The sequence below is a fragment of the Carassius carassius genome, chromosome 2 (genome assembly GCF_963082965.1).
Source record: "Carassius carassius chromosome 2, fCarCar2.1, whole genome shotgun sequence".
NCBI lineage: Eukaryota > Metazoa > Chordata > Actinopteri > Cypriniformes > Cyprinidae > Carassius > Carassius carassius.
The window spans coordinates 9,641,654-9,669,161 of record NC_081756.1 but is presented as its reverse complement, the minus strand read 5'-3'; the positions used below and the strand labels follow the sequence as shown (position 1 = coordinate 9,669,161).

Here is a 27,508-nt window from a genome sequence, read left to right as displayed (position 1 = left end):
TTTTGTGAGGAATCTAAAGGGTTACATTGCTTTCTCTACATTCTTCTTTATACAGGTGCATCTCAATAAATTAGAATGTCGTGGAAAAGTTCATTTATTTTAGTAATTCAACTCAAATTGTGAAACTTGTGTACTAAATAAATTAAATGCACAGAGACTGAAGTAGTTTAAGTCTTTGGTTCTTTTAATTGTGATGATTTTGATTCATGTAAATCTGTAAAAAATGAATCGGAAGTGTACTTGCTATTTATTTATTTTTTAATCTACAATTACCACTCTTAAGCAACAAAGCCATGTCTAGAACCTTATATTGCACAAAAAGGCAAACTTTACAGGAGAATGTAGTTTTTTTACACCTAGAGTTTGTCAAAGGCACTTTAAAATATATTCAGTTTCATGCATTGTGATTTTTTTTCCCCTCTGCAATAATTAAAATGTAAATGATAGATTATGTTACATTATAAGTTTAGTTAAGTTCAAGTGGCTTGTATAGAATGAGACTTTACAAAAACATATTTTTACAAGTTTGACAAGACAAAATAAAGAACTGCATCAAGTATAAAATAGCAAACCATTACACTGTATTGCACTCATACTGTACATGATGTGTCGTTTAGCCATTGCATCTGTAGATATATACTGGAACCATACATTTCTTCATCCCTCAATGCAACAGATCTGCAGCTGTACGGAGTGTTATATGTCTCTGTGTTATTAAGCATGGTGCTTCAGCACGACCCAGCAGTAAGACCGGACCATCTGATGGGAATGATTTCTGTTCGCTCAAATAAAATAAGCAGATCAACTGCAATTCACCTTCTTAAGTACATGTTGAAATCATTCCCTGGCCGTCGAGTCCTGGCACCTTCAAAGGCTCTTCACAGAATGTTCTCAGGAGACCAGCCTTTTCATTCTGTAGTGTCTATGGAGACGCTCTTCTTCTCTTGTTAGGACTGTGAGCACTACAGGTGCTCAGTTCAGTGTACTGTGCCTGAACAAACAAGAAGAATTCAAGCCATGAAAGGCTTGCAGACAAATGAGCAAACTGAGAAAAGACAGAGCATTTAGTCATCCAATTCCAGACACATAACATTTTTTTAGGTGCACAGAGTAATACATTTCTTTTGTTGTTGTTAAATTTCACCTTATTCAACTTCTTAAACAACTGCAATGCAAAGTCTGAGGTAAGTAAGAGAAGTGTTCATTATTGATTAGTATGTAGAATAAAAGAACTTCAATTATTTTTTCATGTGTACAATCTCATTTTCAAATTGGCAAATTACTCGTATGCTAAACTTTAAATTATATTGGTATAACTGAGCAAATTAAAACAGACAAAAAACAAAATGTAAATTAAATGAATTGTATAGAATTTTAGCCAATAGACTCATTCATACAGAAAAAAATATTACATTACAGGATTTTATAAAGAAAAGCTGAAAAGTTTATAGACCATTCCGACAACTTTACCTGACACTATATATATATATATATTATAATTTTTTTTTTTTTTATTATTAAACTCTGTGGTAATTACCATTTGGACATCTGAAGGAACTCTGGAGAGGAAATCCATCACCTCGTTGTTTTCAATGGCATATGGATTGCGCAGTTTCTTTGTGAATTTATGTATACCTAAAAAAAAAAAATTTACATAATGTCAAGGAACTTCAGTATTTGTCTTAAATTTGCTTTGAGTTCAACGGTTTTACTGATTTGAAAGAAAAACTTATTCCATTGTTAGAGAGTAACAGAGCTGTTGTCTTACCCCATAATAAAACAATGTAGCGTACTGGAATAAAGTAAGTGATCACCGTAGCCATGATGAGAACCACGAGGGCCAGATTAGACAAGAACGGCACTGACCAGTTGAATGTACTACGGAGAAAAACAAAAAAGATGCTGCAGTTTTACAGTGAGTCATTGTCATCTTTCCGTAAAGTTTATCCCTTCAAATCCTGTGCATCAGTGGAAATGTGCATGCATTCATTTGAAAACAACACGTACTTCTTTATTCTTTCACCAAAGGATGCAATCTCCTCCAGAAGGTTCTGGACCATAATGACAATCTCCTGAACCATGTGAATTTTCTCCATCAGACCTTTCCTTTCAGATTCCTACAAGAAGAAACATTTCAAAAGACCAGGAACATGAAATGTCATGCTGATTTACTGGAATAAATTAATGCAAGTGATGTTCTGAAGAGGAAAGAATTATACCTTTTCATCTTCATCTTCCTCTTCATTTAACTCCATGGTGTCCTGCAAAGGAAAGGCTTTATTTTTAAACATCATTTTAAAATGAAAGTTAACATAACCTTAAAAAATTAAGGTCATTCAATTATATCTTGAGATAACAATACATATCGTAAATATGCAGTCTCTGCTAATTCATGTCAGTATATCTCATTTAGTCAGTATCAAATCACTTGATATTCTGCAATCAAAGGCAACACAAGTTTTACTAAAGTGTGCAGTTTATCCAAAATTCACCCACTAGGTCTCTCTCAGAGGCGATCTGGAGATAGTTCCATACGAAGAAAAGGACCATGAACAGGGGCAGCATGTAGAAATCCCAGTACCACACTGTAACCACAAAGACCTGAAGGAAAACACGTGCAGGATTTAGGCTTCGTGAAGACTGAGACTAATGAAGGGTGACATATTTGTCATGTAGTTACATAATCCCAATGCTTCTCTCAACAGCTCATGAATGCAGATGTGAGTAAAGTCAAATGACTAACTATAAAAAGTTTCACTAGATTAAAAAAAGGTACTTAAAAGTTGTTACATTTGTACTGAACATAGTATTCTCTGAAACAGGCCCACCTTTTACGAACACTGTGCAAACACCAGATTATTTGAATATAAAAATACCACAGTATTGCGTTATTGCCATTGGATACCATCTAGCACCATGAGTCTTATTTGTAAGGTAAGCTGCTATAAAAGTAACCCAGAATCTGTATACATTTCCAAATCATATAATACATCAAAAATGTAATTAAACAATCATTAACTGACTTACTGAATGAATGAATAAATGAAAATGAGTCTCACCAGAAATGCCATGATGCTTCTCTGGACACTTTCCCACTGGAAACAGCTCTTGATGAACTGGTTGACGTGACACACGGCACGATAAATGTTCCTCACGCGAATAACATTTCTGGCAAGAACCTTTTGGTAGGTAGTTTGATAGATAGTTAGTAGCTCCTACTTTTTCTCACAATTTTTTTCTGTGTGGATGTTACCCAACTCAACGTCATACCTTCTTAGAAAACTTGGCATCATCCTCCATAAACCTCTGTTCTCTAGGCGTGAAGGTCTTGATGCTTGCTTTGATCTGGCCAAGGCATTGAACAAACAAACTATTAAACATCCAGTATCTCAGCATATGAAATATTTTACGGATACTGTATTTTCCGCACTATAAAGCGCACCGGATTATAAAGCGCACCTTCAATGAATGGCCTATTTTAGAACTGTATTCATATATAGATGAAAATTATTATAAGGCTTATTATAAGGCGCATAGAATAGAAGATAATGCAGTCAAACATTTGAGTGGGTTTGCGTTATGCATCCACTAGATGGAGCTGTGCTAAAGGGAATGTCAACATTTTGACAGAGCGCCTTGATCCATATATAAAGCACTCCGGATTATAAGGCGCACTGTCGTTTTTTGAGAAAATTAAAGGCTTTTAAGTGCGCCTCATAGTGCGGAAAATACTGTACTTTATACACACAATAATATACAGTACATCAGGTGCTGAAAATGCAGTATACAAAATAATGTATACACTATTATCTTCTGTAGTGCTGCTTTATAGCTGAAATTAAATTTGTTTCATATCAACATGAACACTATTTTTTCTATTTGATATTTATATATGTATGTGAATGTGAAGCTGTTTATTGTATAACATGCTATATAATTTAATGTGACTTGGCTATTGTCATATTCTGCTTGGCTGATAATATTAAAGTATTGAATAAAGACATAATCTCTTAGTTGTCATCAGACAAGACTCACAGAATTGTAAAAGACTTCCAGCTCCAGTATTATGGCTCCTTTAGACAGTCCTCCCAAATTCTCTTTCTTTAGAGGACAAGCAACCTGCTGACCGTTACGTATCTGTTGCAATATAAAATAATAAACAAAATTCAAACATATTAATATATCAATTCCAATTCAATTAAGATGTCAATTTTCTGCACTTACTGAGAGTAAAGGAAGGGCCACCTTCCCCAAGAAATCTGGGGCTTTGTCTCCATCCTCATCAAACACGGTCACTTCCAGAACCTCATGAATGTCTTTTACTGGGCTGCACATCAAGGCAAATTAAATACATTTCGCTATTTATTTCAAATAAATACACAGTCGACATTGATCACTGTTCAAAAGTTTGGGGTTTGTATGATTTTTTTTTAAAAGTTTTTTAAAGAATTCTATTCTCTCACCAAGGCTGCATTTATTTACAGTAAGAACAGTAATATTTTTGATATTATATTATTAATATTACAGTTTAAAACAAATTGGTTTTCTATTTTAATACATTTTAAAATGTACTTTATTCATTTGATTAAAAAAACAATATCAGTCTTCTGTGTCACGTTATCCTTCAGAAATCATTCAAATATGCTGATTTGGTGCTTAAGAAATATTATTATCATCATAGTAGACAAAAAAAATTCTGGATATGATGATACATTTTTTTCAAGATTCCTTGATGCATGTATAGTTCAAAAGAACAGTGTTTATTTAAATAAAATTTTGAATAAATAAATACATTTATTTATTTCATTTCATAAACCATAAAATTTTAAATTATTTAAATTACATTTTACATTAAACCATTAATTTTAAGGATTTTAAATAAACCAGTTTATTTGAAATATAAATATTTTATAAAAAATTATAAATGTCTTTACTGTGACCATCAACTTAATGCTTCCTTGGTAATTTTTTTTTTTATATTAATCTTACTGATCCTAAAGTTTTGAACAGTAGCCTACATTAATAAAGTTATGGTGACACTGACAATGTAAAGACTTTATTCCACTCAGGGTTGAGGGTTTTGTATATGGTGTGGGTCTGCAGCCGGTTGTTTCCCAATTCCAGGACACAAAATGGGTCACTCTTTCCTAAAAATATTCAGAAGATCCAGTGAATGTGGTTGTTGATGCTCACTCCCATGCTCACGGCTAAAAAGTGTATTGTGTAATCAACAAATAACATATAATACCGTTTAGATCAGCAGCCAAGAGGTCCGTGGCCTTGATCACTTTAACCTGAAGAAAACCAATATCTCTCAAGTCCTTCAACGAGTTCCTGAAACTCTGCCGAGATAAAAAAAAAAGGAGAGATCAGGACTTCATTTTGTTATTACCTAATACTGTTTTATACACATTCTTTTTTTTATAATTTCATAGTGTGCAGTATGCACTCTGTAGCATGCATAAGGAAGCACTTTGGTGGAGTCATCAGTTTAACATACATATTTAACCAGCATATTGTCTCTCTCATGAGGCTCTTCCAGCGGAGGGGCGATGAGATCCGTGATGGAAGCTCCAGTGCAGGGAGTGGGAGTGACCAGGAACACCACCCTGCCTCGGCCCATGTCCAGCTCAGGTGTAAACAGTGTGGATTTATTAGATGGCAACCCAAACAAGTCGATCTCACACCTGTAATGTGCACAAAGACACACAAGGCCTTGAACACAAAGCCAGCAAGACATCTTTACAAAAAGGACATTCTTTCCCTGAGAAAGTCTTTTGAGTTAAATATTCCAGGTTTGATTCAGTTAAGCTCTATTGACAGCATTTGGGGCGTAGTATTGTTTACCATCATTTCAAACTAAAAATAATTACAATGTACACAGGTTTACACAATCTGAACATTTACAAGCAAACATGTATTTGTGTTTCTGTTAAACCTCATATTAATTACTAAAAATATCATTTTAAAATATTTGATCTGTGAAATTCATGAAGTTTTGTTGTGGAACTACTTTTAAAAATGTCTAGAGATGGAAATGTTTTTGATAGAAGTCTCTTATGCTCACAACAAACTAATATGTGACCCTGGACCACAAAACCAGTCATAAGATTAAAATTTAGATGTATACAACATCTGAAAGCTGAATAAATAATCTTAACATTGATGCATGGTTTACTATTTGAAAATCTGGAATCTGAGGGTGCAAAAAAATAAAAAATTAAGTTTGAATATATTTACAGTAGGAAATGTACAAAACATCTTCATGGAACATGATCTTCACATAATATCCTAATGGTTTTTGGCATAAAAGAAAAATCTATAATTTTGACACATACAATGTATTTTTGGTTATTGCTACAAATGTACCCCAGCGACAGCATTTGTCTAATAAACATGCCATATATATATATATATATATATATATACAGTACAGACCAAAAGTTTGGAAACACCTTCTCATTCAAAGAGTTTTCTTTATTTTCATGACTATGAAAATTGTAGAGTCACACTGAAGGCATCAAGGGCTATTTGACCAAGAAGGAGAGTGATGGGGTGCTGCGCCAGATGACCTGGCCTCCACAGTCACCGGACCTGAACCCAATCGAGATGGTTTAGGGGTGAGCTGGACCGCAGACAGAAGGCAAAAGGGCCAACAAGTGCTAAGCATCTCTCGGGGAACTCCTTCAAGACTGTTGGAAGACCATTTCAGGTGACTACCTCTTGAAGCTCATCAAGAGAATGCCAAGAGTGTGCAAAGCAGTAATCAAAGCAAAAGGTGGCTACTTTGAAGAACCTAGAATATGACATATTTTCAGTTGTTTCACACTTTTTTGTTATGTATATAATTCCACATGTGTTAATTCATAGTTTGATGCCTTCAGTGTGAATCTACAATTTTCATAGTCATGAAAATAAAGAAAACTCTTTGAATGAGAAGGTTTGTCCAAACTTTTGGTCTGTACTGTATATATATATACACACACACACACACACACACACACACACACACACACACACACACATATATATACAGTACAGACCAAAAGTTTGGAAACATTACTATTTTTATGTTTTTGAAAGAAGTTTCTTCTGCTCATCAAGCCTGCATTTATTTGATCAAAAATACAGAAAAAAATGTAATATTGTGATATATTATTACAATTTAAAATAATTGTTTTTAAATTTATTATACTTTAAATTATCATTTATTTCTGTGATGCAAAGCTGAATTTTTAGGATCATTATCACATGATCTTTTAGAAATCATTCTAATATGATGATTCATTATCAAAGTTGGAAACTGTTCTGCTGCTTAATATTTTTTCAGAACATGTGATACTTTTTTAGGATACTTTGATGAATAAAAAGTTAAAAAAAAAAAAAGAAGCTATGTTTTTAAAATATAAATATTTTGTAATAACAATATACACTACTGGTCAGTAATTTGGGGTCAGTAATTTGTTTTCTTTCTTCTTTTTAAATAAAATCAATACTTTTATTCAGCAAGGATGTGTTAAATTGATAAAAAGTGCTAGTAAAGAAAATATATTATTAGAATATATATTATTAGAATTTTTTTTATTTTGAATAAATGCAGTTCTTTTGAACCTTTTATTCATCAAATATATTAGACAGCAGAACTGTTTCCAACACTCATAATAAATCAGAATATTAGAATGATTTCTAAATGATCATGTGATAGACTGGATGTTACATGTGACACAGTAATGATGCTGAAAATTCAGCTTTGCATCACAGGAATAAATTATTTTTTTTAAAGTATATTCAAATAGAAAACTATTATTTTAAGTTGTAATAATATATCACAATATTACATTTTTTTCTGTATTTTTGATCAAATAACTGCAGGCTTGAGGAGCAGAAGAAACTTCTTTCAAAAACATTAAAAATAGTAATGTTTCCAAACTTTTGGTCTGTACTGTATATATATATATATATATATATATATATATATATATATATATATATATATATATATATATATATATATATATATATTACTGACCCATAAACCTTTTTGTAATTTTTATTATCATTGCTGAAAACAATTGTGCTACTTAACATTTCTGCGGAAACATTTTTTTTCTGGATACTTTGACGATATTAAGTTCAAAAGAACAATGTTTATTTAAAATATATTTTTTTGTAACATTGTAAAAAGTCTTTAATGCATCTTTTGATCAATTTAATGCATCTTTGCTGAGTGAAACTAATAAATATCCTAGTATCCGTGCAATGTGTCTTTACTGGTTTTATTTGCTCATGGCATTGAGTTGAAATATTGGAAAGTTTTACAGGGATTCTATAAAACTAGTCTCCTGCCACAAGGTATAAAGTCTTCTAGTGATACTTTATTTTTAACACTTATTTATTTGCCGTTGCTTTCACTTCCAGCACCTTACTGTAAACTGTGAAATAAGATTAATTTCAAAAGTAATTTATATTATGCCAACTTCTGTAAATAAACCCTATGTTAGACATTCTTGAAGTCATTCAAAGACCTCATAAACTCACTGTCCGTAACACTCCTCATTTCTCCGGCCCTCTTTTCCCACCACTTCAACCTCTAGAAGGCTGGACGCATCAGGGAACTGGAAGAAGTCAAATCTTTCTCTCCACTGTGTGTTGACCTTCTTCCCTTGACTCTGTGAAGATGAAGACAAACTTACAGCATTTACTGCAGAAAAGCTGCATTTCTGCTCCTTTTTAATCTCAAAATTCTAATGTTTAAATTAAGTTAAGGACTTTAGTAGTACATCAGTGAAGAGATAAACAGGTCAACCTGATGCTTCAGTAAACACCTTGCTTTTATATTTCTGATCCCCCAGTTTAAAGCGAACAAACACGTCCCCCTGTCCGTCCAGTGGTAAGCCCTTCCCCTCCACCAGAGTGATGGTAAATACGCCGGTCCAGAGTTGACTCTTCTTCATAGACTCCGTGAGACGTTTGTTATGTTCTGTTGTACTTCCCTGAGGATCAATAAGAATACTGCAATGTGATATCGAGAACTCTTATGTTAAGTTTCTGGATTATATTACAGTGGTACTCAACTATCTTGTGGGTTGCAGTTCTGTAGACAGCAGGGAAAGAAAAATAGTAAGTGAAAATAATAAAATGCATGATATAATCAAGCATAAATAAGTTAAAGGGTTAATTCACCCAAAAAAGAAAATTAGCCCATAAAATATTCACCTTGAAGTCATCCTAGGTGCATATGATTTTGTTTCTTTCATAAGAGCTAATCAAAGTTATTTAAAAAATTGTCTTTCATCTTTCAAGCTGTTTGATGCACTGCATCGGTCAATGAGAAGGTTAATAAAAAGCGCATCCATTAAAAAAAGTGTCTCACAGGTCTTCTGTAGCGAATCGATGCGTTTTTTTCAAAGAAAAATATCCATATTCAAAACTTAATAATCACTTTAATCTAGCTTGCGCTCACTGTTTTAAAACAGAAGCAGTTCTGGGGAAATGACGTATGAGGTCAGCGCTGCGCATGCACCGGTGAGTCTCGTGAAAACCAATGTTTCTTAACAGGAGCAAAGGAAACAAAGTTTCCTTACTTTAGCAAAGGAAAACAAGTCTCCTCTTGGCTTATATTGAAATTCTCCGACATTCTTCTTTACAAATCCTCGTTTTGTACTTCTATTTAGTGACCGTCGTTTTGTTTTGATCTCTCCGCTGAGTTTCTATGTGCATCACTTCTGAGTTTTGCATGCACAAAGCTGACCTCCCCAAAGTCTTTCCCCCGGAACTGCTTCGTTTACAACTGTGAGCACAAGCTAGATTAAAGTGATTATTATGTTTTGTATATGGATATATTTTTTACAAAAATGCATCGATTCGCTACAGAAGGCCTTTGTTCAACCCCCGGAGCCATGTGGAGTGCTTTTTATTAAACTTCTCATGGACCGATGCAGTCCAACACCCACTGAGTTCCATCAAACGGCTTGAAAGATCAAAGACAATTTTTTAAAATTACTCCAACTGAATTTGTCTGAAAGAATAAAGTTATTTACACCTAGGATGACTTCAGGGTGAGTAATTTATGGTTTATTTTTCATTTTTGGATGAACTAACCCTTTAACTTTTTTGATGACGTCAAAGGTCATGAATCCAATTATACTCTATAGTCACTTGGTAAAAGCAAGTCATTTTAGGCTGATGCCAGCACGGACAGTTTGTGAGTCATGGTTTCATTCACAAAAAACATGAAAAACATTATGCAAGAAGCCATGACCCAGACTAATAATAATAATTAAAAGTTGCTTGCAATGAAAATAAACATGGTTTGTGCCAACCACAGTGTGCTTTCTGTGGTGAACTATTGGCTGCCAAGAGCAGGAAACCATCAAAATACAAAAACATTTGGGCCAACATTTGATGTGCAAAAAAAAAGTTGAGAACCACTGTTAAATTGATTGTGAATTAGGTTAGTTTTAAATTTCATTGTGTTACTTGCATGCAGATCAACATACAGACTGGCCCCAGATGAAACAGCAGGATCATTGTTTGTGGATCATTTGCTTCGAATATATTGTTACAGGAAGTATTTAGATAAATTCATGAATTAGACAGTTGAAATCTAATCCATCTCACCATGAGGCTCCTTTTTGTCCTTTGGGCCCATTTCTTCACAATAGAAATAAATATTGTGAACACATAAGCAACAAACATTTAGTTAGTTGAGTTAGTTAGTTTGGACTAACCAACTCTTTAAATTCATAAAGTTGCCTACGTGTTTTTTGTATTTACTGTCCCTCACAGATAAGCAGATATCGATGACTATGACACCCATATCGTCCTCCAGGCTGTTGGGGTCGTCTAATGGAAGCACCATCTCGCTGTTCCTGAACAGACAGAACGAAAGCATCAGAAACCACACTTCTGGTTTGACCTTTATTACAAACATTTCAAATTGACCTACATTTCAAGTTCCAGTTTATTCAGCTCAACACCGCAGGACCCCATGAAGTCATCCGTTGTCAGATCTCGATCATACACCTGAACAATCAATGAATGGGAGTGTTTAATCTACCTGTAGGTATCTCGGCGTTATGTGAAAGCTAACGCATTTATGCCACAGCAAAGTAAACTTGTACCTTGATGAAAAGTCTCTGGTCCAGGTTACGGATCGGGAAGGTGAAGGACTCATTCCAGACAGGGTTGAGATTCTTATACACCACTTTGCTTTTGTACAAGGTCTTCCCATCCAGCTTGAATTTCACATATGGATCACTTGTGCCTATGGAGAGAGCAGTTTTTTACTGGCCATCTGCAAATTTGCTTAAATATTTTGGTTACATATTATTTTAAGGTGTCATTGTTACAGTGTAATTAAACATTTAAGTACTATGTAATATTAATTAACTACATGTACTTACTATATGGTTAGGGTTACTTGCATGTAATTATGCATAATTAATTGTTATTATAATAGTAAATACATGTGATGTGTAACAAGGACACCTTAAAATAAAGTGTCACCAATATTTCTTAGCTATAGTCTCTGCATGTATTAGGGGCTCATTTCTATTTTCTAATATAGAAATAAAAGAAAATGTAATACTAATAAGCAATGGCTTTAAAAAAAATCTCTACCACGAAGACTACTCTACTGTTCACAACTTTTGGTGTCAGTAATATCATTTATTTCAAATTTATGCGTTTTATTTTATATTTTTTTGCATTTCATTCATTAAAGAAAATCATGTATCATGGCTTCCACAAAAATATTCATTAGCAAAACAGTTTCCAGCATTGATAGTAATAAAAACATTTTCTTGATCAGCAAATCAGCATATTAGAATGATTTCTGAAAGATCATGTGACACTGAAGACTGAAAATTCAGCTTTGCATCACAGGAATAAATTCTATTTTAAACGATATTCAAATAGAAAACAGTTATTTTAAATTGTAATAATATTTCACAATATTACTGTATCAAATAAATGCAGCTTTGGTGAGCATAAGAAAGTCATATTTTATGTATGATTTTTTCATACATAATTTACAATGGTTCTTAAAGAAAGAACCCTTTGCTTTAAAATATTACTATATTTGAACAAACGTGCACAAACTAGGTCAGTATAGTATAACAAGCAGGCCGTTTTGTTACATAACAAAACCATAAAACAGGAAATGACATCACAGAGAGGATCCCCATAGACCTACATGATACGGTATGTCACATGTCTAAAGGAAAATAAATTTTGACCTTTTATGGCACAATAAGTTAGTTCAGCTTGAAATGTCAAAAGAAATAACCCCAAGGAAATATCAAAATGTATATTAAATAATAACTAAAAAATCATATAAAACGTTTGAACGTTTGAAAACATGCATAAAAATAATGATTAAGACACCTACACTCAGGTGTATTCAATGTGCAAACAAAATATGATATTACATTTTACTTGAATGTTATATCTCATGACATATATGACCATCAACACTTAAGTTACTAATCAAAAACATGTCAAAAGCGTATGAAACCAAAGATAGCAAACTTGGAAAATTTGTATCTAAACAAGATTTTGAAACATTTGTCATTTCCGATGTATTCATTTGTCACCGTCAAATAAGTATGGTATTCCTTCAAGATAACATCTTTCATAACCTTTCTGTGAACTATGAAAACTTGGTGCAAACAAGTGCAGTCCCTATCCTTTTCCCTTTTATCAGTTAGTTTAGCCATGTGTGTGGGTTTGCCTCTGACAAGGATGTGGTTGATACTTAAGTGCAACATCAGTGCATGAGACAAAACCAGCCAGTTTCATTTTGAAAGAGAAAGAAAAGCTGCAACATGCTACTACTTCTGTTAGGGTCCACTGCTATAAAAATGGGCCTTTAACAATGTTGTAAAGGTGATACTAAACAACCTGCCTTGCTAACTACGGCTTGGAAAATAACCCTGTGGCACCAGTAGAGGGCAACATGTAGTAAGTCTGAACAAGTCCTGTCTTCAGTTACTGCCTGGTTTGCCCCTTCAGCCACCACACTTAAAGGGATAGCGCACCCAAAAATGAAGATTCGGTCATCATTTAATCAACCTTAAAGAGGTCATCGGATGCTACATGCACTTCTACAAGTGTTTGAACTGAAGAGTGTGTTGGCAGTGTGTGTACACAACCACCCTATAATGATAAAAATCCACCCAGTGTTTTTATTTGTAAATCTCATTTATGTCTTTGAGACGTCACACAGACAGGCCCCTCCCACGATAGTTTGATTGACAGTAGCGTTTCAGCACAGACTGGACTGGTGTCTTACCTTAGACCCGCCCTGAGTGAGCTGTCCTCAGTCCGCCATTGTTACCCCACCGTAGCAGATGTAGACAAGAATGACTCCTAAGCGATTGAGGTGTTTTGTTATTGGATGTAATAATGAACACAGCAGTCGTCATTTACTCCCGGCATCTGAGACGCTGAAGACGCAGTGGATTACATTTGTTTTTGAAGGGACTGCGCCCCAATCTACCTAAATGTGACTACATTCACACAAATGATTTGCAATCTGGCTTCACCTAAAGTAAAGGATAAAGTAAATGGCCACTCAGAGAGTGGTGGAAGAGAGGGGCGGGGTCAGCAGAGCTCATTAACATTTAAAGGAAAATATTACAAATCAGCTTGCTCTGAAAAGACCTGTTTTTGACAGGTTAAAGTGAGTGTCGTTTTACACTACCACTGAGAAATTTTAACCAAACTATGTTACAGACTTTTCATTAAGACCCTAAAGAATCATATCAACTTGTGGAAAATGGGTATCCGATGACCCGTTTAAGTTGTATGAGTTTCATTCTTCAAAATATGTTTTTTTGTGTGTTCAGCAGATGAAAGAAACTCATACAGGTTTGAATGATGACAGAATTTTCCTTTTTTTTGGTGAACTATCACTTTAAAAGCAACAAAATTCAAAAGCAACTCTAAATACTTGCTTAATTTATCAGTACCTGTTATAAATGTTTATTAAATCTGAAATCAAATTTTATTTATTTATTGAGTAATGGCTATAGGTAATTCAGCTTTGGATCACAGGAAGAAATTATATTAAAAGTAGTTTTAAACTGTAATAATAATAATACACCATATTATAGTTTTCATAGTATTTTTGATCAAATAAATTCTGCCATGTTGAGCATAACAGACTTATTTCAAAAGCTGATCGCAAAACAAACCTTTGTACTGTAGTATATATTTGAATATCCTGTTTATTGATATCCATTACAAAAGTAAAATGAGTTGCCAGCAGCAATTCCATTGACTTTAAAACTGCAATATGATATGTGCAAATATCATCTACAATAAAGGCATGTGTGCAAACACCGACTATAATATGCTTATACTGACTGTAAAGTCTCAAGCTGCTCTAATTTATAATAGACACACCTTTGAAAACACCAAATTAAGATTAATGTCACCTTCTTGAGAAAACGTCACGAAGTTACAACAAAATACACAGATTTATAAACAGGAAAAGAGCCTGTTTAATGAGCCACGTAGCAATGACGCAATACAGACACAATAAATAGCAGTAAATAAACTGGGTAAGAGGAAGTATGCCAATGCATATCCTGTCACGTTCAGAATCCAATGAGGCACGGAGATAGAACCAATTGCAGGTAAGTCATTTATTACAGGGTAATCCAAATGGGTAAACAGTCCAGGCAGGGGTCAAACCAAACATAATCCAAACATGAAAACAAGACAAGAAGACAAGGCAAGGGCAAGACTGATTTGACGGACATGAATAATCATAAGACATTACTCCGTAACACAGACTCAGACAGACCGGGTATAAATACACAGAAGGATAATGAGGGAACAGGAGACAGGTGGGGAACAATCAATTACTCAACAGGAGGAAGGTGGCCAAATAAGGGAAACAGGAAGTGATAAGGTGACAGACACCGTGAGAAAGGAGGACACCTAGTGGAAACCCAGGGAACACAACCCAGACACTGTGACAGTACCCCCCCCCATACGGAGCGGCTCCCAGACGCTCCACGACAGACACAAAACAGAGACCAGGAGGGAGGCGGAGAGGTGGAGGCTCAGGGGGAGGGACGGAGGACCAGAAACGAAAAACATGGGGAACAGGCACCAGAATGTAAACACAAAACAGGGAGACCAGGAGGGAGGAGGACCGGAGGAGGTTCAGGGGGAGGGACGGAGGGCCAGACTAACAGAGAGGAACAGGGACAGGGGTGAACACAAAAACAAAAAGGCAAAAAAAACAACATGAAGCCCCCCAGGGCGGAGCAGAAGACCACCACAGCCATGTGGTCAGGACCAGAGCCCCCCAAGGCGGAGCAGACCTCCGTGCGGCTGGACCAACAGGACGACGAAACTCTGGTAATTCCCTGGTGTCCTTACTGGACTCCAGAAGATTGGTGCTGGCCTGACACTGCTCATGAAGATCATTGGTGACTTGCATTTGCTCATGAAGATCAATGGTGACTTGCCTTTGTTCATGAAGATCAGAGGTGACTTGCCTTTGTTCATGAAGATCAGAGGTGACTTGCCTTTGTTCATGAAGATCAGAGGTGACTTGCCTTTGTTCATGAAGATCACCGGTGACTTGACTCAGTCCCTGAAGATCACCGGTGACTTGACTCAGTCCCTGAAGATCACCGGTGACTTGACTCAGTCCCTGAAGATCACCGGTGACTTGACTCAGTCCCTGAAGATCACCGGTGACTTGACTCAGTCCCTGAAGATCACCGGTGACTTGACTCAGTCCCTGAAGATCACCGGTGACTTGACTCAGTCCCTGAAGATCAGCGGTGACTTGACTCAGTCCCTGAGGATCAGCGGTGACTAGCCCTGACTCTGGAGGATCAGCGGTGACTAGCCCTGACTCTGGAGGATCAGCGGTGACTAGCCCTGACTCTGGAGGATCAGCGGTGACTAGCCCTGACTCTGGAGGATCAGCGGTGACTAGCCCTGACTCTGGAGGGTCATCGGTGACTGGCCCTGACGCTGGAGGGTCATCGGTGACTAACCCTGAATCTGGAGGGTCCACAAGCACCTGACTAGCCTCTGGAAGGTCAACCGGAACCTCACTCAACTCTGAAAATTCAACAATCACCTGACTCGACTCTGGAGGGTCCACTGGCACCTGACTCGACTCTGGAGAGTTCATTGGCACCTGACTCGACTCTGGAGAGTTCACTGGCACCTAACTCGACTCTGGAGAGTTCACTGGCACCTGACTCGACTCTGGACAGGCGGCCATCTTGTACTGTGGTGCTGGGCTGGCGGCCATCTTGTACTGTGGCGCTGGACCGGTGGCCAATTTGGGCATTGGCGCTGGGTTAGCGGCCATCTTGTGCTGTGGCGCTTGGCTGTTAGCCATCCTGGGCAGTGGTGCTGGACTGGTGGCCATCTTGGGTTGTGGCGCTTGGCTGGTTGCCATCCTGGGCAGTGGTGCTGGGCTGACGACCACCCCGCCGGAAGAGACAGAAGTGGCTGGGGCATCCCACCGAAGCCGATGCTGCAGGTAGCGCACGAATTCCCAGAATTCCAGTGTCTTTAACTTTAACTTTAACGCCATCTCCTCATGAGACACTGGATCATCCAGCCCGCCATTGAAATAGTCCTTGAGGGCCACATCGTTGTAGCCCATGCCCTCGGCCAGGGACCAGAACACCTGAGCCAGGGCACCCACTTCATTGCCCTCTTGGCGGAGGGCGGTCAACCGAAGGTACTTGGTTCGCCGCTCCGCCATCTTGGCTGGGGAACGGAAAAATTACATACCGCTGGTTCCTACTGTGACGGAGTTCTTCTGTCACGTTCGGGATCCAATGAGGCATGGAGATAGAACCAATTGCAGGTAAGTCATTTATTACAGGGTAATCCAAAGGGGTAAACAGTCCAGGCAGGGGTCAAAACCAAACATAATCCAAACATGAAAACAAGACAAGAAGACAAGGCAAGGGCAAGACTGATTTGACGGACATGAATAATCATAAGACATTAAACAAGGACTCCGTAACACAGACTCAGACAGACCGGGTATAAATACACAGAAGGATAAGGAGGGAACAGGAGACAGGTGGGGAACAATCAATTACTCAACAGGAGGAAGGTGACCAAATAAGGGAAACAGGAAGTGATAAGGTGACAGACACCGTGAGAAAGGAGGACACCTAGTGGAAACCCAGGGAACACAACCCAGACACTGTGACATATCCTAGTCTCCACCTGTCTGTGATTTTCCATGTCTTAGACGAGTGCCTCATGTAAAGTCAATAGTGTGCTTTGAAGGTTAAACGTGTTTCTTGCATCTATGCAGGTGTGGCTGCAGACAGGATTGAGTGTGCTGGGAGGAATGTTGAGGAAAGTATGAAAGTAATGCACACGTTCCGGTGTTAATGCAGAGCAAAACTGAGTGATTAAAGGGGTCACATGATGCAAGTTTTCCTTTCTCTGTGGAGTGTTACAAGCTGTTTGTGCATAGATAAGATCCCTAAAGTTGCAAAAAGTCTCAAACCCAAAGATATTCTTTTGTTTAGTCCACGCCCTCCTAAAATGCCTCGTTTAAACACCCCCCCCAAATGTCACTGTGTGGGAAGATTTGCATGTTGCCACCCAAATGTTCACGCAAAGAAAGAAGGCGTAACTTTGATTCTCGCTGTAGTATTGTTGCCGCCGCCCCATGTTGTGATGACGCTGTGTTTCGTTGTGAAGGCGAAACTACATTGCTTGGTCTTCCATAAGAGAACACGACTAGAAATCAGTGGTTAAGTTGTATTTACAAAACTGTTCCATAACATATTCAGATGTGTACAGCGCATTTTACAGAGGACTGTTTCCTGTTAGCCTACAATGTCGTCTGTGCACAAAGGCTGTTTCTATAAAGTGGGGCAATTCCAACTTTTCAAGGACAGTCTGGCGCTTCTGATTCACAGCCTGTAAGTACATTTTCATATTTAAAGAATTTGCCACTGATGATTCAAACGTGAGTTTTGAGCAGTGTAGAGTTGAGCTTGTTGTGTGTCATTGCTCTGATCACAAATGCAGACATGGTTTTATGTTTATGTGGTGCGATACCATATGAAACGCAACGTGTAAAATGACAATATAAGTCATTAAAATCAGTAATTATGTCCTCACTGGATGCAACAAATGCCTTGTTTGTTATGAGTTTTATTGGTTTTGTCTCGTCATGCCGGGAGACCGCATCACAGTGTGTTAAGGGGTGTATCATTTCTGTCACATGCTTGAGGTATTCAGCCAATCACAATGCACTGGATAGCTGGCCAATCAGAGCACACCTTACTTTTAAAAATCGACACGTTTCAGAACGCAGGGCATAGAGGAGAAACTTTATTTTACAGTATGTGGAAAATAATGTGTTTTTTTTTTACTTTAAACTGCATAAACAGATTTCATTACAACAAATACACAAAATAATGTTCTTTTTAGCGATGTCATATGACCCCTTTAAAGAGTGATAAAGTTAATTTAAAGACTAGTAACACCATCATGATCGAAGCCGGATGATCGTTTGAAATGTTTGCTAGCGTTCATACTTTCACTTTATAATTTTTTATTCATATTTGATATAAATAAAGGTGAAGTGTACTATCTGTAATCTCTATGCCAATAATGGTACAGAATTTCAAAAATAATGATTTGAAAATAAAGAGTTTCCACCCTCTGTTCATTAGAAAAATTAGTCAATTCCCTGCTAAATGGGTTATAATAAATAGTCCTGCCCTAAACCCCTGCTACTGGATAATTTGCTAGTGGACGTGTTAGGTCACTCAAACAAACGGAGCAATGTTTTGAAAGCTTATTTACATTTGTCTCCACACAGTAGACTCAGGAAGGAAGTATTTTAATATTGGCAAAAACACACGTCACGCTAGTGCATCTGCACTACAATCACATTTTACTGGGCTGCGTTAACTCCCACCGATGGGTACACCTTTAACAAATAAGCACTAATACAAAAACCACTGATTGTTATTAAAAATGGAGGATGTGTGTAGTGTTTCAGGGTGTATTGTGTTTATACGCAGATATTTGACACTTACCACAGCGGTCTCTAATGACTAGTCCACGGCCCTCCTTCAGGCATATAGTGAGCAGATACATTCTCTGAGCTTGCCTCTGATGCTCATTCGCTCCAGCTGATTCTGTCTTCATGTCCAGAATCTGATTTATAAAATAAAACAAATGAGAGAACCATAACACAAGCTTTTATACGGGTCATTTGGACATTATATCTGGGTAGTTGACTTGACAAGTCGAGCAGTGACAGCAGTGTGACATGCTATAATTAAAACTATTTTAAGAAACAATTTTTGTTATTTTCTTTTGTCATTTGTGAACTCATAAAAACCTAAAAGTAGGGAAAAAAATCACCAAAAGTGGTGGCCAGTTACATCATAACACACACACTTTCTTTTTATAGTGCTCGCAAGTCACCTAGTCCCTGTTAATTATTTTTTAACTACTTTATACCCTTTTTTTCTCTCCCATTGATTAACAGTGATCGTGTAATTATGCCGTTTGGAGTCTGCAAGATTTCTTTAGGTTTTTGAAAGTCTCATACGGTATGCTCACCAACGCTGCATTAATTCACCAAAAATACAATAAAAACAGTAATATTGTGATATATTATTACAATTTAAAATAACTGTTTTCTATGTCGGTATATTTTAAAATGTAGTTTATTCCGGTGATGGCAAAACTGAATTTTCAGATGATTTTCACATGATCATTTAGTGCTCATTTCTTATTATCAGCAATTTTGAGAAGAACTGTGCCGCTTAATATTTTTGTGAAAACGCTTATTTTTTTCAGCATTCTTTGACAACAACAGCATTCATTTGAATTAGAAATCTTTTTTAACATTATAAAAAAAAAATCTTTTGAAAAGTAGCGTACACTGATTGCATACCAAACTGCATTATTAGTTTCATATAACATTTTGATGCATGCTGATAGCATGGCTTTCACAAAACAGTACAGCAGCATTTCCTTTACACAGAACAATAACATGCAACAGCAACTATTAATTTGCAACCTCAAAAGCTATTTCCTTTAGGAACTACAAGTTTTGTGCTGTAAGTATTTGTTAACTTGCCAAATAAAAAGTACTAGTATTAGGAAGCACCATGAACAACCATGGTAAAATGCTGTTTTATTTAACTTTCACATGTTCAGGAAGCAAACCCTGAGCCTTCTATGTAAGCTTTGGAAAAGAACACCATTGGGACATTTAAAGTACAACATCAGCTGCATGCAACACAAAAAAACAACACAAACATGCACAAAGCAAACATGTTAATACTTACATTATTGTGCTCGTTGTCATGTATGGAGAACATATCTGAATCATTTCTGTTGAAATGCGGCTTCTGTTTCCCAAACACAAACAATGGTGTAAAGAGATTTCCTCATTTATCCAAAGTCAGTCTCTAGTATTCAAAAACTGTTTTATTTTGTCTTGCCGACTCCTGATTCAATGTCACATATTTCTAGAATAACACAGAAGGTCATCTTTCTTAATATCTTTATTAAAAATTCCTTAACCCCAGAGAGAGAATGAATGCTAAGCCACATAAACAAAGAACTTGTGGAATTAAAGTTTCCACTGCAAGAAAACACCAGTTACTTAGGTATAATACACCTTTAAATGAGCTTGGTCTAAAATCATTTAAAAGATCATGTTCTTTTAAAAACAAAGCAAAGTTTAGGGTTTTCCTTGCTTACTGAAAAATCATTCAACATTAGGTGATTCAGTGTTTAAAATATTGCAAACTGAATCACCTTGAAAAATGAGTAGCTGACTCACCTGTGAAAGCAAATATTCTCTCATGCTCTCCAGCATCAAAAACACTATGATACCTCTACTATGTGAAAGATGACCAATGCAACAGAATTGCATAACTAACAAAGCATCTACCTCCACCTGACCATGAAAGATCTCCGTTTGTGTGTATTTTTGGTGCCATTCAAACAGGTAGCATGACACTTCCCGGCTGGTCATTTGCATTTTAAACAAATGGAGAACCACCAGTCTGCTCTAAATGAGTGATACCACATTCTTGAGCTTTGAAATGTTATGGCACGTTCCTGCAGTGATCAATCTCTCATGTTCAGAGGAAGTGCATTACACAATAGTGTGGCACTTTGCAGGCGAGTAAGCAAAACAGAAGAAGGTGAAAAAAATTCCCTTGTCTAACCTGAAATATTTTTCATTTAAATTAGAATGCTAATAGCATGCCAATGCAGTGAAAGCTACCAGAAAGCATGCAACTGCAATCCATTCCAAAAAAAACCTTTAGTTTTCTTTGACCTTTATGAAACATGCAGTTAATAAAAATGAAATGAACATAAGGAAGTACTAAGTTCACCTAAAGCATCAAATGCAAACTGGTTCGTATAACACAATCTTGCTAGATGGTGCCCATAAAAAGCAAGAGTTGCAGAAAACTTCCTCCCTCCCTTGATGATTAACCCAACCGAAAGATCAAGATCCCTGGCATGTTTTACCTCAGCCAAGCTCTCTGATGAAGGAAGCTGCGTGTCCCTCAAACGCAGCACCTGATCCATCTCATCTGTGGACTTGGAGAAGTTGTATTCACATGGGGCATCAGTGACTGAATCCTGCGACAGCCAGCCGGTCGAGTCTAGTGAATCGGAGAGGCTGGTGCTGCCCCCTTTCTTTCGCAGAGTAAAGCTGAAGGGGAGGTCTGGGCTACTGTTGCAGGCAGGGGATGTTCCGAGGTCAGCTGGCTGTTGATGGGAGGGGCTTTTTAGGGAGGACATCCGACTCCTCTGCAAGACGTCCATAACAGATGTGCTCATTCGCTGGTCCAAAAAACGCTCTTCGCTCACCTCTGGCTTGTCGGGGCTTTTGTCGCTGCCAACCCGCGAGTAACGAAAGTGTTTGGCTCTTTGGCGCAAACTGTCCACCACAGACTTTTTGTCCTCCATGAGAAGGATAGTGTGAATTTCCCTAGTTGGTCGTAAAGGCCTCTCTCTCACACACTAGAGCTGGCTTGTGACAAAGACCTGCAAGGACAATACGAGAAAGTACATTAAACACAAACTTGTTGCAATGGCATGACTGAAGTATGTTTTATTTTAAATGGCATGACTCATTTAAAATGGACTATTTCAAAGTGGAATAGTGTTTTATGGTCAGACGAGTCCAAATTGGACATTCTTGTTGGAAATCACGGACGCCATGTCCTCCGGGCTAAAGAGGAGGGAGACCTTCCAGCATGTTATCAGCGTTCAGTTCAAAAGCCAGCATCTCTGATGGTATGGGGGTGCATAAGTGCATACGGTATGGGCAGCTTGCATGTTTTGGAAGGCTCTGTGAATGCCGAAAGGTATATAAAGGTTTTAGAGCAACATATGCTTCCCTCCAAACAACGTCTATTTCAGGGAAGGCCTTGTTTATTTCAGCAGGACAATGCAAAACCACATACTGCAGCTATAACAACAGCATGGCTTCGTCGTAGAAGAGTCCGGGTGCTAACCTGGCCTGCCTGCAGTCCAGATCTTTCACCTATAGAGAACATTTGGCGCATCATTAAACGAAAAATACGTCAAAGATGACCACGAACTCTTCAGCAGCTGGAAATCTATATAAGGCAAGAATGGGACCAAATTCCAACAGCAAAACTCCAGCAACTCATAGCCTCAATGCCCAGACGTCTTCAAACTGTTTTGAAAAGAAAAGGAGATGCTACACCATGGTAAACATGCCCCGTCCCAACTATTTTGAGACCTGTAGCAGAAATCAAAATTGAAATGAGCTCATTTTGTGCATAAAATTGTAAACTTTCTCAGTTTAAACATTTGCTATGTTATCTATGTTCTATTGTGAATAAAATATTGGCTCATGTGATTTGAAAGTCTTTTAGTTTTCATTTTATTAAAATTTAAAAAACGTCCCAACTTTTCCGGAATTCGGGTTGTAAAACAAGGAAACTCTTCAAAACATTCAATACTCTCCTTTATCCCCGTCGCCATCTCCCACCATCTCTATAACTGCTGATGATTTTGCTAATTACCGGTACTTCACAAACAAAACCACACCCATCAGAAGTCAGTTCTTGGCTCCACTCACCCAGGATCTCACATCAAACACTCACACAGCTGAGCTGACCATCTTTTCTTCTCTTACAGAAGATGAAGAGGAGAGCAAACCACGCTAGCACCTGTCCTCTAGACCCAATCCCCTCATATCTCCTATACAAGCTATTTCCCCTGCACTTCTGCCTTCACACTTCACACATATCGTCAACAACTCTCTTCTCACAGGCATTTTTCCCACTGCATTCAGGCTCGGGTAACCCCACTGCTTAAAAACCTACACTAGACAAAATCACTTGAACGCACTGTTTTCAACCAAGTGTCTTACTTACATCTTATCGTACATCACTTGTTGTATTCCCCAAATGGATTCCCCTTTGGATATAAGCGCCTGCCAAGTAAAAAACTAACAGGTTTACATGGACTGGCTTGCTAGTATTAATTAACAGGTTAAGTCAACTGAATATGAAAAAAAATGCTTGCTTTCACCTGAGGAAAAATGGTTGCGTCAGATGACCTTAAACACTGTTAATATCAGCAGACTGTCATGTCAATAAACCTTGTTTAAACTGACACGTGTCAATGTGTATGTTTATTTATGTAACTTAATCAACCATTTAAACCAAACATTTTCTACACTTTCATACAAATTGATTTTAAATTAGTTTAATTGTGTTAGTCTTAGATCCTGTAACTCTTTACCATTGCTTATGAGTTTTAATCCCCATCTGAACAACTTTTCTTTTACTAGTTCCTTATGAATGCTCCTGTGGTTAACAAATATTTTTTTTAAAGTACAAACATTTCATGTGGTCTTTCAATTCATACAAACATACAGGATTTCATTAAAGCTGCATGCATAATCAATATAAAGTATTTTTAGATATGTTATTATGTATCTAACTTTCCAAAAGTATTTAATCTACCAAGTTTTAATAAATAACAAAATCAAAATTTCTTTTTTATTTTTTTTTATTTATTTTTTATGTTGCTGAGAGAAAATCGCACCTTGTGCATTAAATTGCCAAAAACAGATGCTATGCAGGATATGACATCTGTGTTAAAGAGTATTACCATTTCACAAAATCCAATAAAGATTTATTTGTATTTATAAATTGTACCTTATATTAGTGTTTGGTGATCTAACATGCAGAACATTGTATTACTTAAACACATACACACACTCACATATATACAGTAATATACATAAATATTGTAAATATCTTCTTGAGATACAATTATGATTTGCAAGAGGCTCCAGGAAACATCTTCTTAAATAATGTGCCAGATATGTTAATCATCTATAAGTGATCAAACATTTGCCATGCTTACATATTGATTTTTTCTCAGTTGAGGAGAAAACGATCAATCAAGAACATATGTCAGACTTCGATAAATCTGCATTATGATTCACAGTCCACGGTGTCATATAGGCCTAACTAAGCCCTGATTTCTCCTCTGAAGTCTTTTTTCATCTGTTTAAAACAGGCCTAACATGTTGTGGCTGTAATTCAAGCCATAAGCTCATCCCTCTGTCATTGTGTGGAAGCATAATTTGACTTTACAGGTACACATCAAGGGTTTTATTCACACATCAGTGAAAATGGAAAAGAGACCCACGTGTTTACTAAGGCAAGCGTCACTATTATTATTGCTCATACGGTTAGGCATTTAAACAAACCTGCCCCAAGGAAGTATTAAATTGAATGATGCAAATGATGAGCGACTGATCTGCTATTATGCTTCAAAGTCCCCCGCGTCACAATTGTTGCCTGTCAAATGTTGACAGAAAGAAGTTGGGAGGGGCTTTCTTGACTTGGGTTTGTAAGCGAGCACACACAACACCCTATAACCACTTACAGTAGCAATGCTTGTAGTCCAAGAAGAGAAAAAACTAATAATAATACCATACCAGAATATTTCAAATGCACAAACACTTGGGAACTAGAAAGTATAACATGTTGAAAACTAATCCTTTAATCTGCATTTATTATTGAGTTCCTACTTATGGAGTAATGCCATAAATGAAGTGTAGAGATATATATGAAATATTTTTAAAATGCAATAGCTGCATAATCCTTTTATGGATTTAAATACTGTGAACATGAACCTATGGTTTAAAGTTTCAGGATATCGTGCTTACATGACAAATATCCTCAAAATCTGCCTTTATTGCACTATGCGGGACTACAAATCTTATTCAAAAACTAAAGTTGTCTGTTATGCATCTCCAAATACAGTCTGATATATTATCAGGGTCTGGATTACAGCCAACTAACCATTTTTAAGGAAATTGCCAGATAGAAATCAATATGTAACCACAATAGTGGTTTTTGAGGAGCCACAGATAATTCTTGATCAGTGTCAAAATTGCTTCACACTAAATAGTTTGATTAAGATGAACAATAAGATTCAAGACTTGCACAATGGAACTAACATAAAACTTGTAAAATTACTTGAGGAACTATAACTAAATGTCATACAACGTAATAACTGCAATATTTTCCAATCAAATTTCAGAAAAAAATACCCCAAATTGCATCACATTTCATGAACACTTTCACTTTGCAGTTAGCGATAACATAACATCATTAACAAATCTCTCTGTACAAATGCTAATTCTAAGAAATCAGTGTTTAAAAATCCTAAATGTAACATTACATTGAAAACCTTTCAAATGGCAACCAATAAAAGAAGATCTGTTGATGGAGCACAACAGACACACCAACATCAAGAAAATTAGGCATGAGATACAACCACTTACTCAAACTGCATATAATCATTAACTTTTAAGCAAATAAGCTGGTAATAAAAGTTGGGTTTGGGCTAACCGTTAATGTGATGCGGTCCAAATGGCATCCAAGCGGCTTTTATAATGCTTCAAACACACTTCCTCTGTCTGTTCGGTCCAATATTATCACTTCATTTATTTACAGTCTTACATACAGTCAGGCTCTGTCCCAGCTGTGAGTGAGTCTAAAGCCAAATGCAGCTGTCAGAGCAATGCCATATGATATTTACAATCCATCTGCATACCTGAGTTTATTCAGTTTCCTCCATGCGTGGTTGCTATGTTAAGACACTAATGATAATATAAAGTGAAAGAATTTCTTCTGAATTCAGGCCAAAAGGATCAACCGGTGTGCATTTTCAAATATAGTACAGGATGTGTCTGGTTCCCACACATTCTGACCAATTATTTTTCATGTGAAACCTGTTCTAATGCTCTGTTAAAAGAAGGTAATGTATAAGATAATTCCAAGCAAAAGAATTTACTTTTTAGCTAACAAAGGAACATATCAACACTATTATCTTTTCCTACTGAAGACAAAATAACACACTGTTCCTCCCACAACACAAACAATGAAACAACATTCCCTTCCACTAAGAAGGATCTAACACTGTCTGCAAAGTGACAACTAAAAATGTGAAAAATGCAGCAGTTATGAATCACTTGTATGAATGAACTTGTAGCATATGCATTATGATTAATCATTTATGACAGTATTTGTCGCAGCATTTACAATTAGGGAGGCGTGTTAACAAAACAAGGTAAAGAAAAATGGCAAGACGCGTTGCAAATATCACAAAAATGTATTAAAAGCACGGCATGCACATTTACTTGTGGGACAGGTAGATGATTCAACGCTGAAACATTTCGTGTTCATTTATCTGAATATATAGACATTCATTTGAATAAATCACTTGTATCAGGAGTATTCATACCTGGGCTCAGGGTTTAATCCATTTCCTTTAAACCAAAGACGTTTTGGATCAAAGACAAAACATCCCATGTGTTCACAGCAGTGCTTTCACTAACTTCCTATTCTAGTTACATGAGCCAGACTTCAGATGAGCGACAGAACTCAACAAGTGATCAGAAAAGCGATTAGCATGATTCATGAGCAGATATTACTGGCCCGGAATATGCCCTTAATTGGTCAGGTAGGCTAGGTATAAAAACCAAATGTGCCGATTTAACTATAAATTAACTATTTAATCCATATTAAAATTTCTCAGTGCCATTCTTTAAGTTTTAAATTTAATGTCTAGATCGCTGTGAAACTCTCACGCGTGCAGCGCTGTCACGTGACACGTGTTACTTTTCTCAGCGCTGTTAAGGATGCACCGTTCATCGTTGTTTGAGATAACCAGCTATATAGGTTTATGAAGATTGATGGGATGCATTTTCATTTGTGAAGCCAAAAGTGAAACTGAAAGCTGCCACTGAGCTATGAACGGGAGCCACCAGGCGCCCCCTGGAGAAAGACACGCATTGTCCCAAAATAAATAGATTTGTTGCCCAGGGAGTTCGTTCTTTGGCCATTTGAAGAAAAGTCTCAAGTAAGAATAATAAGTTCTGCACGAATTATGTTTAGTTTTGGTGCAGTAAGTTATTGTTCTGTGATGCTGTCATCTAGTG

General features: G+C 36.9%; 1 protein-coding gene across 1 annotated transcript; it reads right to left on the bottom strand.

Annotated features, from left to right (window-relative positions):
• Positions 1-454: 454 nt before the first annotated feature.
• On the bottom strand, positions 455-26,970 carry LOC132101758 (multiple C2 and transmembrane domain-containing protein 2-like). Its single transcript, XM_059506950.1, has 23 exons — positions 26,812-26,970; positions 21,532-22,053; positions 20,331-20,393; positions 19,065-19,185; positions 11,124-11,266; positions 10,949-11,025; positions 10,760-10,871; positions 10,621-10,653; positions 8,826-8,993; positions 8,539-8,669; positions 5,501-5,687; positions 5,249-5,342; positions 5,045-5,147; positions 4,225-4,327; positions 4,036-4,137; positions 3,271-3,345; positions 3,060-3,179; positions 2,497-2,601; positions 2,220-2,261; positions 2,008-2,117; positions 1,769-1,878; positions 1,538-1,635; positions 455-991 (listed from the first exon to the last, which is right to left on the bottom strand). Exons 2-23 carry the CDS (start codon positions 21,973-21,975, stop codon positions 923-925), a joined length of 2,610 nt encoding a protein of 869 aa, XP_059362933.1. The 5' UTR covers positions 21,976-22,053; positions 26,812-26,970; the 3' UTR covers positions 455-922.
• Positions 26,971-27,508: the final 538 nt, after the last annotated feature.

Bases quoted from the DNA above. Each gene is read 5' to 3' on its own strand.
- LOC132101758 (XM_059506950.1), bottom strand. From the start codon at position 21,975: ATGGAGGACAAAAAGTCTGTGGTGGACAGTTTGCGCCAAAGAGCCAAA. The intron at 20,394-21,531 runs GTAAAACATGCC...TTTGGGAAACAG, and splicing joins CATCAGAGAGCTTGGCTGAG to AAGCCGCATTTCAACAGAAA. The intron at 11,267-19,064 runs GTAAGTGTCAAA...CTCTCTCCATAG, and splicing joins AGTCATTAGAGACCGCTGTG to GCACAAGTGATCCATATGTG.